This window comes from Hirundo rustica, chromosome 8 (assembly GCF_015227805.2).
Source record: "Hirundo rustica isolate bHirRus1 chromosome 8, bHirRus1.pri.v3, whole genome shotgun sequence".
NCBI lineage: Eukaryota > Metazoa > Chordata > Aves > Passeriformes > Hirundinidae > Hirundo > Hirundo rustica.
The window spans coordinates 13,615,239-13,631,582 of record NC_053457.1 but is presented as its reverse complement, the minus strand read 5'-3'; the positions used below and the strand labels follow the sequence as shown (position 1 = coordinate 13,631,582).

The following is a 16,344-nucleotide window of genomic DNA, read 5'->3' as shown; positions in this document are numbered from 1 at the left end:
GGCCTGGCTCGGCGCGGCTCGGCCCGGCTCGCGGCTCGGCTCGCGGCTCGGCTCGCGGCTCGGCCCGGCCCGGCCCGGCCTGGCTCGGCTCGGCTCGGCTCGGCTCGGCTCGGCTCGGCTCGGCTCGGCTCGGCTCGGCTCGGCTCGCGGCTCGGCTCGGCTCGGCTCGGCTGGGCTCGCGGCTCGGCTCGCGGCTCGGCTCGCGGCTCGGCTCGCGGCTCGGCTCGGCTCGGCTCGGCTCGGCTCGGCTCGGCTCGGCTCGCGGCTCGGCTCAGCTCAGCTCGGCTCGGCTCGCGGCTCGGCTCGGCTCGGCTCGGCTCGGCTCGGCTCGCGGCTCGGCTCGCGGCTCGGCTCGGCTCGGCTCGGCTCGGCTCGGCTCGGCTCGGCTCGGCTCGGCTCGGCTCGGCTCGGCGGGGCTGTCACAAAGGGCTGCTGCCCTCTAGTGCCCGCGGGCCCGCCCGCACCGCCGGGCGTGGGGTTAGGGCTGAGCGGGGCTCGACGGATCGAGCCCGACTCGCGCTGAGTATTTACAGCCTGTTTTTCTATCTTTACGACTTTCATCTAGACCGTAGATGAGAGAATGAGGTACATCCAGAAGTGTTTTCAAAACTGAAAGGACCGCGAGCCCATACTTCCTGTCCTCCATCTCTTTCACAGGCATTCAGTATATCCAAACGTATGCATCAGTCCACCCCCGAAATTCAGAATGCTGACGCTTTCTGTGCACTCCGGTTTCTTTTATTACAGTATCTAGCTAACTACAAAATTTATGCGTCTGAGTAAATTGAAAAAAAAAAATCCGCTTTAATTTTTCAACATATTTCACGACAAATAATTAATTATAAAGTCAGTATTAATTCTCTCTATGACAGCAACAGTGCAAAACTGGTAAAAGTGCACTGAAGAAACAAAAGCATTTAGTCTGGGTTTTTTTGTTTATTTGTTTGTGTATTTTTGTTGCATGCTTTTTGTTTCATTTACACTAGAAAGAGACATTCCAGCCCCCCAACATATTTCTCTGATGATAGTTACAATGAGCGTGGAAAGATTGCAAAGAAATCCCAAGTGCAGAACCTTAAATTGTAACGATGACACCCAGAGGAGTATGGAACTGGTTAATGATTTAAAGTATTATGCCCTAAATGCTCCTATTTTAGCCAACAGTAGAGAATCTGTAGACAGCACATGCCCAGATCAAAGCTGATCATGTCAATGTCATTCAAGGAGGGAAGGATACCCTCCTTTCCCCCTGCTCTCCCCCCTACCCTTTTTTTAAACAAAGTATGACATCTGAGGAACAGTGTGTTGATTGTTCCACTGCCAGGATACGCATAATGGAAACATTAGCTCCAAGATAACTTTTAATCTGTCAGCCTAATGGCTCCTTAATGTGTAGAGGGCTTTAAATGTATGTCAGCCAGGGCTGTATAAAGTAATATAGTTTGTGGCCTGAATGGATCGAGATGACTCCGCACCATGACACAATATGGTTTATTATTAAGTATCAGCTCATCAGCTTATTCCCACGGACTTGGACAAGCTTCTCAATTTTCCAGTAACAGATTATGTGAGAAAAAGCTTGCAGTGGAGTTTTTTTTTTGCTGCGGTGGTTTTTTTTTGTGTTTTTTTTTTCCTTTTCTTTTTCTCCCCCCCTTCTAAATTACAAGCTTCTTCCCTAGTTGCACTGGGAGCCCTGAAGTGTATTTACAGCAGGCTGCACTTTATCACACATCAGCTTGACTGCTAGTTTACACTGAACATTTATGCAGCTTCCTTGGCCCAGGATGCAAACTTCACATCTTCGTATTCCTATCACCTTCATTGCAAATTTTTCCAACATCCCCTCCCTGTTGACTGCTTTGCTCCCCCCCGCCCCCGCCCTACTCTCACTTCCCTGCATATTCCCCCCTTTTTCCCCCTTCCCACAAACAGGCCAGTGAGACTTGACATGTCACAGTACTTGTCTGTGTAGGATACTTGCAATAATTCAGTGTGTTAGTCTGCCTTCTGTGAATCCTCCCAGCTCTAGCTTAGGTGTATAATTCTAACACCATTGCTGTAGACTGGATACAGATTTGATTTTGTGCCTTTCAGTGATTTCTTTCAGTCTGAAAGACCATTTTGTGCCCCATGCTGTAGGGTGTCCAGAGGAAAATGTTATCATTTTTCGGCATGCCTGTGCAGGGAGCAGAGCAAAGGTAATTCATCTCCTCTGAATGGGAAGGTTACCTTCCTTGAGTGTTGTTACCCTCAGAGGGAGGGGGGAGTCAGGATCAGCAGTTTACTACTGAAGGTATGTCTTCTTTCTCCAGGAAATCTGCAATGGACCACAATCCCTAATTCACAGACACCTCTTTGGGATTATTTGGGGACCACTCTGTGAGTGCTGTGGCCATGGTGAAGGAATTTTGCCTTAGCCACAGCTAGCGCTGTCCTCAGCCTTCTCAAGCACAACCTCACCCCTTTATGCATAGCTACTTTTTGAGGAATTATGCATCATTTTTGCTTGCATTTAGTGTTTCTATCCTCTTAAAAATAAATTAATTAGTTTATAACACAAGGAAAGTTAATATTTGTGTGTTTATGTGAGCACTTGTGAGTATGTTATGATAATATTTTAGGGAATTTATTTGGGTTTTGTTTCTTGCTGCGATATTTCAGATATTTTAAAGATTCTTTTCTACAGAATTTAGCTGGCACAACCAAAGACATTCATATCTGCTGAATTCTCCTCTTTCTGTTGCTCCTTCTTCTCTGATTTAAGGAGTCAAGATCCTGTGTCTTGACTGCAGCCGGGAGCAACCTGGAAACTGTGGTTGCACCAAACACTAAATGGTAGCAGCCAGAGAGTCCATCACCTTAGCAAGGACAGCTGCAACTCCTCTGTTCTTTTCCTGTGTCACGTTGCAGTTTGTGAGCTCAGTCCTCCCCACGCTGGCAGTGGTTTGCTTGCTGGGGCAGAGGGCAAGTCTGGGTGGATCTCTCTGGGTTACAAACTCGGCTGCTTTGGGGAGTACTTGGTGACCCAGATGACCCTTTACACTTTGTCTTCCAAGGGATCTTCTCAGATTCCTGTGTCAGAGAATTTGTAGGCTAGATTATATTCAATAGAAACAATTATTCTGTTTCCTCAAAAGGAACTAAAAATAAGCTGTCAACTAAAAAAATAGTTAAAGTTGTTAGAATTTCCAGGTATATAAATACAGAGTGAAAAATTACTAAACTCTACAAAAGGGTTTGCTTTTGGATTTTTTTTTTTTTTTTTTTTTTTTTAACCCAGCTTTACATATCCCTTAGATGGAAAGATTTTTAAGAGTTTTAAATTAACTTGACTCATGGAGGTGTTTTGCCTAAATCAGTAGCATTGTAGACTTTAAATTGTTCATAGATAGGTATTCATTCTCCTCTAAATGTTGTCAGTAGGGAATTACTTTCCTTTATAGGAAGTTTATATTAATATTTAAGGGAATTTCACAGCTTCTGTTCATTAATTGTAGAATATGCCCAAGTGCCTATGAAAAAAATGATAATGGTATTGATATTTCATCCTGAAGGGTCTCAAAACAATTTACAGATTGGTAGTATAACCACACTGAAATGCACCCAGCTTCTTGGTGGAACATGGCAGCTGTTTAATAGCCCATAGCAAAACCATGCAACAGCAGGTTGTGCAAAAAGAGATGAATATGGATCAAATACAAATTGGCAGTGGAGGATTTAGGTGCTGTGCTCTAATTAAAGTTAGGGGAAGTGGAATTCCGCTGGATTATTGAGTCTGTGTATGGAGTGCCACACTTTATCTGACCACAGCTCCTGGTACCGGGCGCTGTGGTTAGTCCATGTGAAAGGCAGGCAGAAGGCTGTTAACTGAAATGTACTCCCTGATGGATACTGCAGAACAGTGCTTGACAAACAAATTTAGTCGTGAATACTTCGCTGCTTTCACTTGCAGAGGGACTTATTAAAAACATTTGATCTTAAAATGGGTGCCTGGTGGGGATGTTGGGCAGATGTGGCAATAGGTTTTGATGGGTGTGGCAAAATTTTTGGCTTGACTACGTAGTTTCAGTAATTACTTTCTAAAGAAAACTGAATGCTACTGAAGGAAGCTGTGTTGCTGGAAGCTGCCCAAGTTGCGATGAGTGAGAAGGTGGGTTTTTCTAAATGTGGAGTATTAATGAAGTAAGGAAAAGAGGTAGGAAAAAGGCGACAAGATACTAGCCAACAATTCCCTTAGATCACTGTTGGCTTGAGATGAATTTTGACCTGTAACTAAGGCTGTATGATCTATAGGTCTAACACTTCCCAGTGTTTTTGCCATTTTTGATATCTGCAAACCTTTTTTTGCTCTATCAAAGTGTATAGAGGTCTAAAAGCACCATAGCTCTCTGCAAAATATGCCAAATTTAAAAGGAGCTAACGTGAGTTGAACTTTTTCATGTGCTTTAATATGCATGTTTGTATTTATTTATTTGGATAATTGGGTTTTCCCTCAGCTAAGGAAAAGCTGCTGTTGCTGACATTACAATGTGTTTGTGAAGAAAGACTGATACCACAACACGCGCAAGCTACTGCAAGGTCATTACTTACCCAGCGTAATTAGAACATCCATTCCAAAGGATGGAAACATTTAAAAGATAAAGAGTGAATTTAAAAATGATTCTTCCCAATGCATTTTTTTCATAATTATAGTTTTAACAGCTTGTGGTGATGGTAGAATCAGCTACTTAAGAAAAATTAGAAGCCTCATTCAGGGAAGATGATCCCTCAAGAGACCTTGTGTTGTCATTTCTTAAGAACCTCAAGCAGAAACCTCATTCTGGATGCTGTGTATTGTTTTGATGTATAGGGGGAATACGTTGCTTATTATGGCCAATGCCGGATATTTTAATTAAAAACACAAGAACAACCACAGATGTATTGTTTTCCCCTCATTCTTTCTCTTGTCTGTGTGCAAAAGAACAAGTGTACTCCCAGCCCTGCAAGGAAAGAATACCGTAGCAGATAGGCAGAAAAAAAGCAGTAGCTTTCTTAAATTCACATGTGACATATCTTAGCATCAAAATTCTCATTGTGGCACACAAACATTTTGCAGTTCTCTGAGCTTTCTGTGGTTGCCAAAGGGAGGTGGGACATAAAAAGGAAAAATAAAGCAAAACAAATAACGAAGCCAGTCACTGCATTTAATTTATGAGCAAGATTATTGTTTTACAAATAACCTTCATGATAAACAAGGTCTCATGGCAACATTTTCAACTGTGCTTTTATCAAGGCTCTCTGAGCAGTGTGTGTAATATGCCTGGCAATCGAATCACAGCTGTGTGCCTGGGTAGGGAATCTCTGCGGAGACAACACTTCCTTAATTTAAACAATTGTAGGCTGCAGGATTTCAAAAATTTCAGCTGACTTTAACTGTCACTAGCCCGAGCACCTTTATCCCCAGGCGAGCAGCAGCAGCTGGATTTCATTTCCTGCTGCCAGACTGTCCGACATCTTTGCTGAACATCCCGGGAACACAGCGTCTTTACTTTAAGGATTTTATTCAAGGTGACAGCTCCTCACACTTTAGCGTTCAGATCACCTCAAGTAGCTGAGATATCAGTGAAAATGAGAGCACTTCTCCAGCAAACTCCAAATTTAGATTGACTGAGGTTATCCTTAGGCCTCTAGACCCAGCCTCCATGACAGCACAGGCCTGCCAGTAACTTTAAAACTACAGTGGAGTTTGTAATGATGTCTGGGGAGAAATATTCTGCCAGAGCAGCGGAGGATACTATAAGCGATAGGAAATGATGTCAGATTTAGTTAGGACTGGAGACAGTGTTAGAATATACTTGGCATAATATGGCACCGGTATCTCTGTCAGCATCTCTGTTTTCTGTCACCGCACACAATCCCAGGCCTGTCTGTAGCCTTGACAGTGTCTTTTCAGATCAGGTTATTGCCAACTTGGAGACTGGCTCAGCGCAGCACCATACAGCCCCCTTTGTTTGAAGTCTGCCCTTTTGTCATTAATGCACTTGATGTCTATTTAAATCTGACGATGAATACGGTATCTGTTTTCCTGTCAGGAGATCGTTGACAATATTAATACCTCATGTCCTTGCCTCATTTTCTAAGCACTGACACCTAGCTATAGTCTCCAGCATTCATCAAACAGCACTCTCTCACCAGTATCTCTATAAACAGTCTTGCTTCCAGTCCTTAAGAAATGCAGCAGACCTCAAACAAGACTTTTATCAATGCCAGTGAAAAAGGAGTCCGAAGAACGTTGTCAATAAACTGCTCATATCCATTGCATTTTGAGCTCTAAATGGCCTTGTTACCAACTTGGGGTATTTGTGTAGGCAAAGAAATACTTGGTCTTCATTAGACTCTTGTTTAGGAATGTTGTTACCCTCTTCTGCATGTGGAAACTGCTTCACTAGTGAAATTATTGAAACTGAAATATTGAAGAAAGCTCTACGCATGAGGGGGAAATGATCGGGCACTGCACCATGTAGTCCCCGTGTGTATTATTCTGAAGAGGAACATTTTTCACAACAGATGACAGGCCCATCAATTCCCCCTACAGCCCTCACAGGAAAGTGTTACCATCATGATGTCTTAAAGAGGAAGAAGAGCATGGGTTGACATTAAACTCTTATGACCCATGCTTTCCAAGACTTTAGTAGCTTATCTTATGTGTCTTAACAATAATCCAGACGTTATACTAGAAAACAATGGATGCAGAATATAAAAGCTTGCATAGTTAATTCTTACTGCAGGTGGGCACAGTAAAACTGTGAGTTCTGAAAATACAAAACAAGAAGGAATGGAGGATCTGCTCCTCCCCCTTTTTTACCCTTTATATGAGGCAGTGCTTGTCTCCTTTGGGCTAGGTTATGTTTACCCGTATGGAGATGAGCTGGATACTTCAGTGCCTGCTCTGGTAAAACACTCTCAAGGCAGAGGGGACCCTTCCACTTTCTTTCTGTTCATGGAAGTTGACTTTAATTTGACTATACACGTCTGAGGGCTCAAAGAACAACTCTGCTAGTAAAATGTAGCATCTTTGAGGATGTTCACAGGTGGGATGTGACTGTGAAGTTAAGCTTTCACATACCACTTAGTACCACCAGAGGGGATGCTTTTGATTACGGTAGTGAGATTTGCAGGTTTGTATGTCTCACCCACAGCAGTTAAGGCTTCCACAGGCAACTTTACCTGTACCTCTTTCTGCCTGTACTCACTGTGAATAATGTGCCTTGCCTCCCAAAACTAGTGTTATGGCTAACTATTGAAAGCATCCTGCATGTGCCAATATTTTGTATAATTAAATTGAATCTTGCTCATGGGATGTTACAATGTCATTTGGAGAGATACTTTGGAAATATTTTTATTAAATAGTTATTTGTATGTGAAAAAATGCTGGAGACTGGGGAGACCAACTGTTCTAGCCCATGTCTGTTGATGGCTTCCCGTTTAGATTTCAGCCACTCACTTCAGTTCTCTGTCACTGAAAACAAGGATGGTTTGGTGCTTGCAGTATGACTTCGGGAAAGTTTGACAGGTTTTTCCAGGATTCAAAGTGTAATTATTTGCTGTTGGTTGTGGTTTTTGTTGTGTTTTTTTGTTGTGTTTTTTTTTTCCTTTTTGGTTTCATTCATCAAGAAAGCCTTTTAAATACATAGCAGGGAGATAGTAGGGGGCACAAAATATAACTTCAACACAGACTTTCTGGGTTTTTAGAAGCAGGAGAGAGGTACTGTGATTTAAAACCCACTGTATGATGTTTCAGTATTATGTAGTTTGAGTTTTGAAGACACTTGTGGATGTATGTTTTACAGGAGCGATCATGTAGGTATTTGAACACATTTTTCCAGTGGGTTCAAAACTGCTGATTAAAATGACAACACTGGATATTTGAAATGTACGAACTTTCTTTTGCAGGACAAGGGAAAACTGCTCCTTTCTCTCTTAAGATTTCCCAAGTTATGTGCTTCATTACATATTATTCTACTTCAATCCTAACTATAATTCATTTCCTTTTTATTGTAGGCGTTTTGGGGAAATGTCGCTACGTTTACTATGGAAAACATTCCGAGGGCAACAGATTCATCCGAGATGACCAGCTATAAAACACAGCGCTGTTTTGTGCCTCTTCTGTCCCTCCACATGAGAAGCATAAATCACATCTACATTTTAAGCATGTAACTAAAGTCCTCTAGTGCCTTCTGCTGACTTTGCCAAGCCTGTCAAGATCATCCTTCTATCTTAGCCTGAGTAGTCACATAGAGATTGACATGATTGCCTTTAAGCAGGTCCCATCCACCAGTGTGACAGGCAGCTGCAGCCGAGCACCCAGCCTGACAGGAGGAGCACCATGATGGATTGCCTGGTCCTAGTGCTGCTCGCAGGAGAGCAGGGGTCACACCTGGGGCTGGACCCAGCCTGCTCCATCCGCGGCGCCTCTGCAAAAGCACCGCGTTTATCTCTGCCTGGCCTGTTGAGCCAAAGTGGATGCTAATATCAAAGTGTTTATAAAAGAGAAAGGCTGTAATTTCAGATGAAAAAGCCTTTATCTGTTCTTATTTTGTTCCTTGTGAATTAAGTGGTTGTGTTTCTATCATTTCATACATGCTTATACAAATCCTTTCACAGATTGGTGGTATACCCATCCACCCCCAAATGAGCCTAGATGGATTATTTTTTCTTTCAGCAGGGAAAAAAATATATATCCTGAAAGCATTTTGGCCATGCAAAGCACCGTCAATTTGTATAGATGTTTATATGCAAAGGAAAAGGATTTAAGCAATTTCTCAGACAAACAAATTTTTCTAATTCTTGAATTGCATCTCATTGTTTACTAGCTCTTACCTTCAGAAAAGTGAACATTTTTTTATGCTGAAAGATAATGTCATAGCTTAACTGTTTACACTTGGAAGTCCTCGTTAGTGATATTGACAGTGTGGATTATTCCTGGTTTATTGCACAAGCTATTTTTAACCTGTATGGATTACGTTTAGAATTAAATGCTTAAATTTGGGGGGAAAAGTGTTTAAAAGGAGTGATATAAATCTGCCACCAAATGGGTGTGATTATTCAGAAGAGAGAAAATTCAACAAAAGTAACAGGTGGAATTAACATAATTAGCAGCTTCACTAATATATTAGAGAGACGAATTCTGGATAATCCCTTTTGCTATCTATGTACGAAAGGCTATTGTCAAATTTTCAGTCAAAAAACTGAAAAGTCACGGCAAATTTCCTGCTTTCCTGATAAAGAGGTTGGACACATTTAGAATCATGAACTTGTTGCAGTGGAACAAAAAAACCCCCATGCTTCATGCATATATTGTGTTAAATTATACTTGATACAATGGGATTGGCCAAGGCATATGCAAAAATTCAGACCTCTTGACTGTTCCCAACCCATTCATATTGATCCCAGCTGAGAGCTGTATAAGTGCCTAGGTGTTCTTGTTTCATCTGGAATTATTTGGTGGTCTTTATTCACTTTCCTGATTAAAAAAAAAAATACCAGTTTTTAGAAACTGTCTACCTCGGGGGCTTTTATCAGCTGGCATTACAGGTGGAAGTGAACTGGACATGGAAGCCAGTCATGAAAGCAGATGTGACTGATGAAATAGTGAGGCATTGGCTGAGTGCCAAAGGAAAGCTTGCTGCTGCTCAGCATTTTAGGCCTCACTCAGTAAACGGAAGCTTTTGCCCACTCCGAAAGTGTGTAATAAATCTTTAACAGTTACTTAAAATCACTGATGAACATAGAACGATCTAGTTCACACCACTTGTAGTTCAAATTGAGCTCTGAGCTGTTTGATTGGTGTCTGGGAAGCACATTTTAGCCACTTGTCGTGCCCCTTCTAATGTCATGCATGACTACATATGAAATGCCGATTCACATCACAAGTCCAAGGAGATACCAGATAAATGAAAACTACATGCCTTTTTCTTTAATCAAAAATATTAATAGAAATATTTAGGGCACTTGTTATCTGTTTTGGTTACCAAAATAACAACAATCTTAGTTTGTTCCTATCACGATGTCTGTTTTGAAGCCTCCATACATTTTGGCTATGGCAGTGTTACAGGCAGCAGGATTTGGAATAGGGATGTTTACAATAACCTAATGTCACTTTCAGTCTGTTTGCATATATGTTCTTGTCTTTATAAAAGGCTTTAACCCTGCCTCAAACAATAAACAGCACTTGCAAACTGACCACATGATTTTCCCATCTTTATTTCACTTGTTTACTTTTCCTAATGTCAAAACCATTTGTATCATTTTCAGGAGTGCTTTTTTCCTAGCAAAGCTTTGGAGGCAAAAAATATTTTTGGAATGAAATTTGAACAAATTCTCTTTCACTTTGGATTTTGTTTTCACTTGGGGGATTATGTACCTAGAACTAAATGTGGTGAAGTCCTAATTAAGGTCTGCTTGAAAGGAATTCACACTAAATGTCTCTGATTCTGGAAAATCCAAAAGAAAATCTGTGAATAATTATTTCATATTACTAATATGTATTGGGATATTATTTAAAAACATACGTGGATGTATATTACTGTTTATGCAAACATTTTTTTATTTTTAAATATGCAGGGCATTTTATTTTCCAATGTGTTCTGCTGAAATTCTGGTTCAAGAGATGGCAGAGTTTTCACACCTGGGATTGCTACCTATACTTGGTTCTTTCCTCAGTGGGAGCTGTGCTTGAATTTCTTAAGTGAGCTATAATTTAGGATGAAAGTTACAGTAAAGAAATCTAGGAAAGGTTTCCACTCTTTTTCCTTTGCTCCTCCTTCTCCACATGTGGCACATTTTTGCCTCTCAAGATTAACTAGGCTATTAAAAATAAAAGATTTGCCTAAAAAGTTAAAAGAATTTTAGAATATGTATATTTCAAAGGAACCACTTCGGTCTTAGTTCTTTGTGTTGTAACAAGAAAAAATTGCCCAACTGTGTTTCTTGACAATTAAAAACATTAGAGATCTGACCTATGCTTGAGTAAGTAATCTTCAAATACTACGAAAATTTTTAAAACCTTCTTCAGACTTCAATCTTAGGTTCAGTCTTGAGATGACCTTTGCATTTTGTCAGATATCACGTCTTCACAAATGAAGATTAGGAGGCAAATGTTTTTACGTGGAGATGCCTAGAGAAGCAATGCTTTACTACATTTGCAAGTTTATGTATTGAAAATGTTAATCCCTAACCTTAAAATTAAAAACAAGGAAAAGATTCAAACTAGAAATTCACTTCAATGTTACAAAGATAAATGACCTTTGGTGAAAATCCTGCTGTTGTGGATACACAAACCTAACTTTAGAGCACATTGGCTCTAATTGAATCTGTTGCATTCATAAATGATTTATGATATTGCTGAAAGTATGTCACCACTGAAGCCACTTTTGCTCCTTTCTTAGGGCTGAGTCTCACAGTATTTACTCTAGTATTTGCCTTACTCAAGCTGTGAGACTCTTTGAAGTCAATGTGTTAGCCAAGAGAATTAGAGTTACTAAGTTTTGGAACGCTGATAGGCAGTCCTTTTTAATACATTTGTTCTTTGAGCAGAGCATTACTTGACTGCTGAATGTTCGGTTCTCACATCTTTACAGATGAAAAATCACTGTGTGCTGGTGTACCATTACTTCCACTTAAGACAGAAGAAAGAAACAAACCTGTCTGTTCTTTTGAAAAGGCTTCCTGTAAATTACAGGGTTCATTTGCTGCCAGTGGATGTATTAATTTTTTTTATTCCTGCCAACAGTATGAGTATATTGGGAAATGTTTGCCCCCAGCAGAACTTTGCTGGATGCAGCCTTTGTGGTGAAGTTCTGAATCAGCCCATTTTATACTGACTCACATTGAGTCTTACCGCATATTTCTTCTTAATGTGGTGTGATAGTTGGCACATGAATCTCTGCTTGCCCACTTTGGCAAACTTTATTGTCTTTATTCTGTAGATCTGTCTGTCTTTTTGCTTTGTTAAATGGTTGGCATATGTGAAAGAAAGAGATGAAATTCAGCTTTCCAGAGGTGTAACCGTATAGCCAGATTGACTCTTTTTGTTTGACATGGATTTCTAAGTATCTGTTTGCAGGTTCAGTCCACAGAATCTGACAGTAAATCAGGTGATAAGAAGTCAGGGGTCTTGCATGGCCTGCTAGCTGTTGTCCTCTGTTCCCAAAGATGTCTAGCTGTGTCCTTGTCTGCTTCAATTGCCATCTCATTGCACTGCAAGGCAAATGGTGGCACAAAATAGGTAAATGCTCCCCTTTTGTTTTTAAAGTGAAATTTCTGCTTCTCTGCTCATAGTATAACAATTGAAATGCACGGTTTGCTTTTTCAGTGGTTTTATATGTACACATGGTAACTGTTACATCTCACTGGCTAGCCTTTTTCTGTTACTCAGTTGAAATCTGTTTCCCCCAGTCTTTTCTACTCCTAGTAATGGGAATAAAACAAAACAAACAATATATGATTGTGAGAAAACAGGCATTTAAAAATCTTACTAGGGGACCATGCCTATGCCAACAATTCTGTGGGAGAAGTGAACATAGTTATTCACAAACACATCTAAATGGATTGATGGACCAAGATCCTGATTTGAAGCCTTAGGTAGCCTGTGAATGTGAACAACTGATAGAACCTTTGATTTCCTTACCCCACTCTTGCAGCATTAGCTGGTTAGAGAAAGTTGTTTTGCGTAAAATGAGTTAATGTTCATTTTACTTCTAATATTATCCAAATACCTTACCAAGGCCTTGGATTTTGTGAGAGCTAGGCCTTAGAAAAAATGGCTTCTTCCAGTGATTTATAACCTGCTCTTAAGGAGCCTTAAGACTATTTTCTTTGGCATTTGCTATGTGAGAACATTCAGAATATGCTCAGCAGTCCTACTTCATCAGAACTGGCTGAATTAATATACTTTCCGTATGCAGTTCTAAAGCAGCTGATTCTTTATAAAAGTTACCTTTTAGGTTAGGTGACTCTGATGGACTCGCCTCTGGTGGTGTTGTCAACCTGAAGCTGACCCTTACTTAGAGTTGCTGACAATTAGATTAAGGTTTGAGATCAGGCTTTTCACAAGCCTTCAAGGAGCAGATATTTTTAAGGACAAGCTAAGCCGTGGTCATGGCACATTCACAAAATATCATCATCTCAGAATCCTCAGCATTTTAAGGAACACAGCGTCTTGGAAAATATGTTTAGTTCTAGCTTCATTGTGTTCATAGGCTGTAACATGAAATATATTCTGCATTATCACATTATATGCAATTTTTAGGCTGTGAGAGCAAGTTCTAAATGTGTTCAAAACATCCTTCAAAACAAGTGTAAAATCTCTTGCAAATATTTTGCATTCTGATTGAAACTTCTGCTGTCAATTCAAAGCCAAAACTGTAATGTCAAGGCTGCAGGAGGTTTAACCTGGTTTTAGCTTAATCTACAGTTTTTATATCTGAACATTGAACTCTCATCCACAATTCCTCTTAGAAGAGAAATAAATTTTAATGGTATTATAGCTTTAGAGTAAAATATATAGGAAGGAATCTGTTTGGAAATGTCAATATAAAATGTAAGATTTAATTCAGTCTTTTATTTGGAAACAAAGAGGAGCTTCACAGGATCTCTTCAGGTCGTACTCTGGAGAACATAAATGGCAGAAGTGTGCAGCTTAAGAGATTCTACCTTACTTTTACAATTAAATTGGGAAAATAAAATAAAGAATATGAAGGTAACCAAAAATTATATCACTGACTTTGTTTTTGTCTGAAATTGCCCTCCTACTTTTAATTTAACTCTGTTTTTGCAGTTGAGTTTTAAGATTCACTATAGGAAAAACAAAGAAAGAAGATTTCATAAGACAATCTAATTTAATAGGCTTCTACATTTTATAGGCTTCTCTGATTTTTTAAGAGCTTTGGAACAATGTGAGTGCTCAATTAGCTGGCATTGTGTATCTACCAAGTAAGCAGACAGTTGTGGACTTCAGGGAATTTTCAAACACACATGCTGTTCAACCTTAGCAATTTTCTTTTACCTAGGAATTGTTTTCAGAAATTCCCTTATAATGAAATTTCTGTTTAAGTTGATAGCTGTAAATGAGGGCAGAGTTGCTTCATTTCCTTTTGACAATAAGCCAAATTCATCCCTGGTGGAACTCCATTGATTTAACTCTACTTGAGCTAAGTTACACTGGGGATGAATTTGACCCAGCTTGAGATTTTTTTCTATTCATCTTTTCTTTAATTTCCTTTAGCTTAGTAGTCACTTTAGGGCTGGACAGAGAATTACAATGCAAGACAGGGGAAAAGCAAAACTTCTCTGCTCAAGAGTCATTTCCTTTTTAATACCCTACTGATTTAGCCATGACTTGTAATGTGTTTCAGGTAGCCAAATTTCAACATCAATTTTGGAAGGAAGTTCACTATACTTTGAGTCTCTTTCCTTGGCCACTTCCCAAACCACCAAATCACCACCTACTATACAATGCACATATTATAAAAAGCAGTGTTAATGGCAGTGCTCTGAGAAACAGTCTGGATAAACTGCAGTTGTCATATGGTGCCTGATATGGTTAACTGGAGCTTCACTGATTACACCCCTCTGTCCAGTACTTCAGAGGGTGATAGAGCTTCGAGATCTCGACATCTGCAATGTCCAACATATCTTCCCCCAAACTACTGCTTGCCATGACTGGTTTCTGCAGGTCTTGCATGGTTTCTGTCCATGTGGTAACCGTGCCCATCTTTTTTTTTTTTTTTTTTTTTCCCCTTATAAGTTCAGGAGTTTTTGTGTTCACACCCAATAATTTTCAAGTTTGAGCAAAAGCCGAAAGCATCATTCAGCCAAAATCTCTGCTGAGCTGTATGTGGTTTTCATCTGAAACTGTAAATCCACTGTGTTCACTGAGGGTTTAGGAAAACTGGCCTGAATGTCAGACCTCTAGCAGCTCTCTCAAATCAGGCTAGTTCTGGGTTTCATTACAAAAAGATTGCACAGCTCTAGCTAAGCCCTCATTTTCCACTTTTAGATAAATGCTTTTTCAGCTGTATTTATGAGGCTTAGCGTAAAAAAAAAACCCTACCAGCTGTTAATGTTAATCACAAGTTTATATCATAAGCACATTCTGAGTCTTATCCTCTTTCCATTCATGTCAGTGGCAAAGCTTTCAACATCAGTGGCAGTAGGAGCAAATATCACAAAATATAGTAATACACACTCAGTTTAAAAGGAAAAAATAGAGGCCTGCCTTAAACTAACAAAGCCCGGAATAGGATTCTGTACTGTTGAATGTCTTACTCCATTTGCACATTCACTTTTGCACCCTGAAGTACTTAGTGGTAATATAGAAGCAAGCATAAGGCTCAGGTTCATACTGGAACAGTTGGCATTTTCTTGTGGGTCATCAAAATAGACATTAAAACAGGGCATTTGACATAAGGAATCAAAAGATGTGATATAAAGAATGAATGTTTATCACCCATACTAAGAAAGAAGCCCATATTCATTTGTTTTGAAGCAGCTGCTGAATGATAAATTTCTGGAACTTTATGCAGTGAAAACATTCTTTTATATATCAAAATAGAAATTCATATTATTTTACAATTTTTTAATTTATCCCAAAAGTAATTATACTTAAGCTTTTGGTGAGGTCTGGTTGGTTGGTCTGTGGGATTTTTTTTTTTCAAATCAAAACTTGAAGGATTTAGGCCATAAGGCATCCTGATATGTTTTCCATTTGGGTTTGAAGGTTTAATAAGTTCACGTTTTGCCTATCTCAACAGCCAGATTCACTGAAATTTTTGAAATCTGAACAACCACTGGACTTGCAGACTGTGCTAATGAATGTTTTACAGAAAATAAGAAAGTGAGTTTCAGGACTATGAGACCAGATAGGTGATTTCAGCTTGTGCTAATTCTAGTAGTTTACTTTTAAAACTTACAAAAGTAAAAATATATGTCCTAGTTTTCCTACTGTAATAATATAGCTAATGTAATCTTACCTGAGAGGATGCTGAGATTTAATTAACTAAAATGTTCCCAGCTTTATTGGAATAATATACCAAAAGAATTTTGCTTATTCTGGTTTTATTTTATAAAAAATGCCATATTTAAAATCTTTTTTTCTTTTGTATTTTAGTAAAACTAACTCCTAAATGTCACTGTTAATGCCATTGTTAAAATTTATCTTTAAGGGCTTTTTGACATAAATAGAAATGATAACGGTTGTCTTTTTTTTTTAATTTGAGGCCACAGTATGACATATTTTCTGAAAGTTTTTTTTTTTTTATATCATTGCTGCTTATCTGTCTTCAAAAGAAGTCTGTTACTCTTTTC

The 16,344-nt window shown here is 39.5% G+C and overlaps 1 protein-coding gene across 2 annotated transcripts in view; it reads left to right on the top strand.

Moving 5' to 3' along the window:
• The window catches only part of LRMDA (leucine rich melanocyte differentiation associated), a 613,212-nt gene extending 602,917 nt beyond the window's left edge, over nt 1-10,295 (top strand). The window contains exon 8 of one of the 2 annotated variants that reach the window (XM_058421526.1): nt 8,041-10,295. In XM_058421526.1, the coding sequence (XP_058277509.1) occupies nt 8,041-8,120 (80 nt within the window). In that variant the 3' untranslated portion in view covers nt 8,121-10,295. The remainder of the gene's footprint in view (nt 1-8,040) is intronic. The other variant, XM_058421535.1, reaches the window with a different exon arrangement.
• Nucleotides 10,296-16,344: the final 6,049 nt, after the last annotated feature.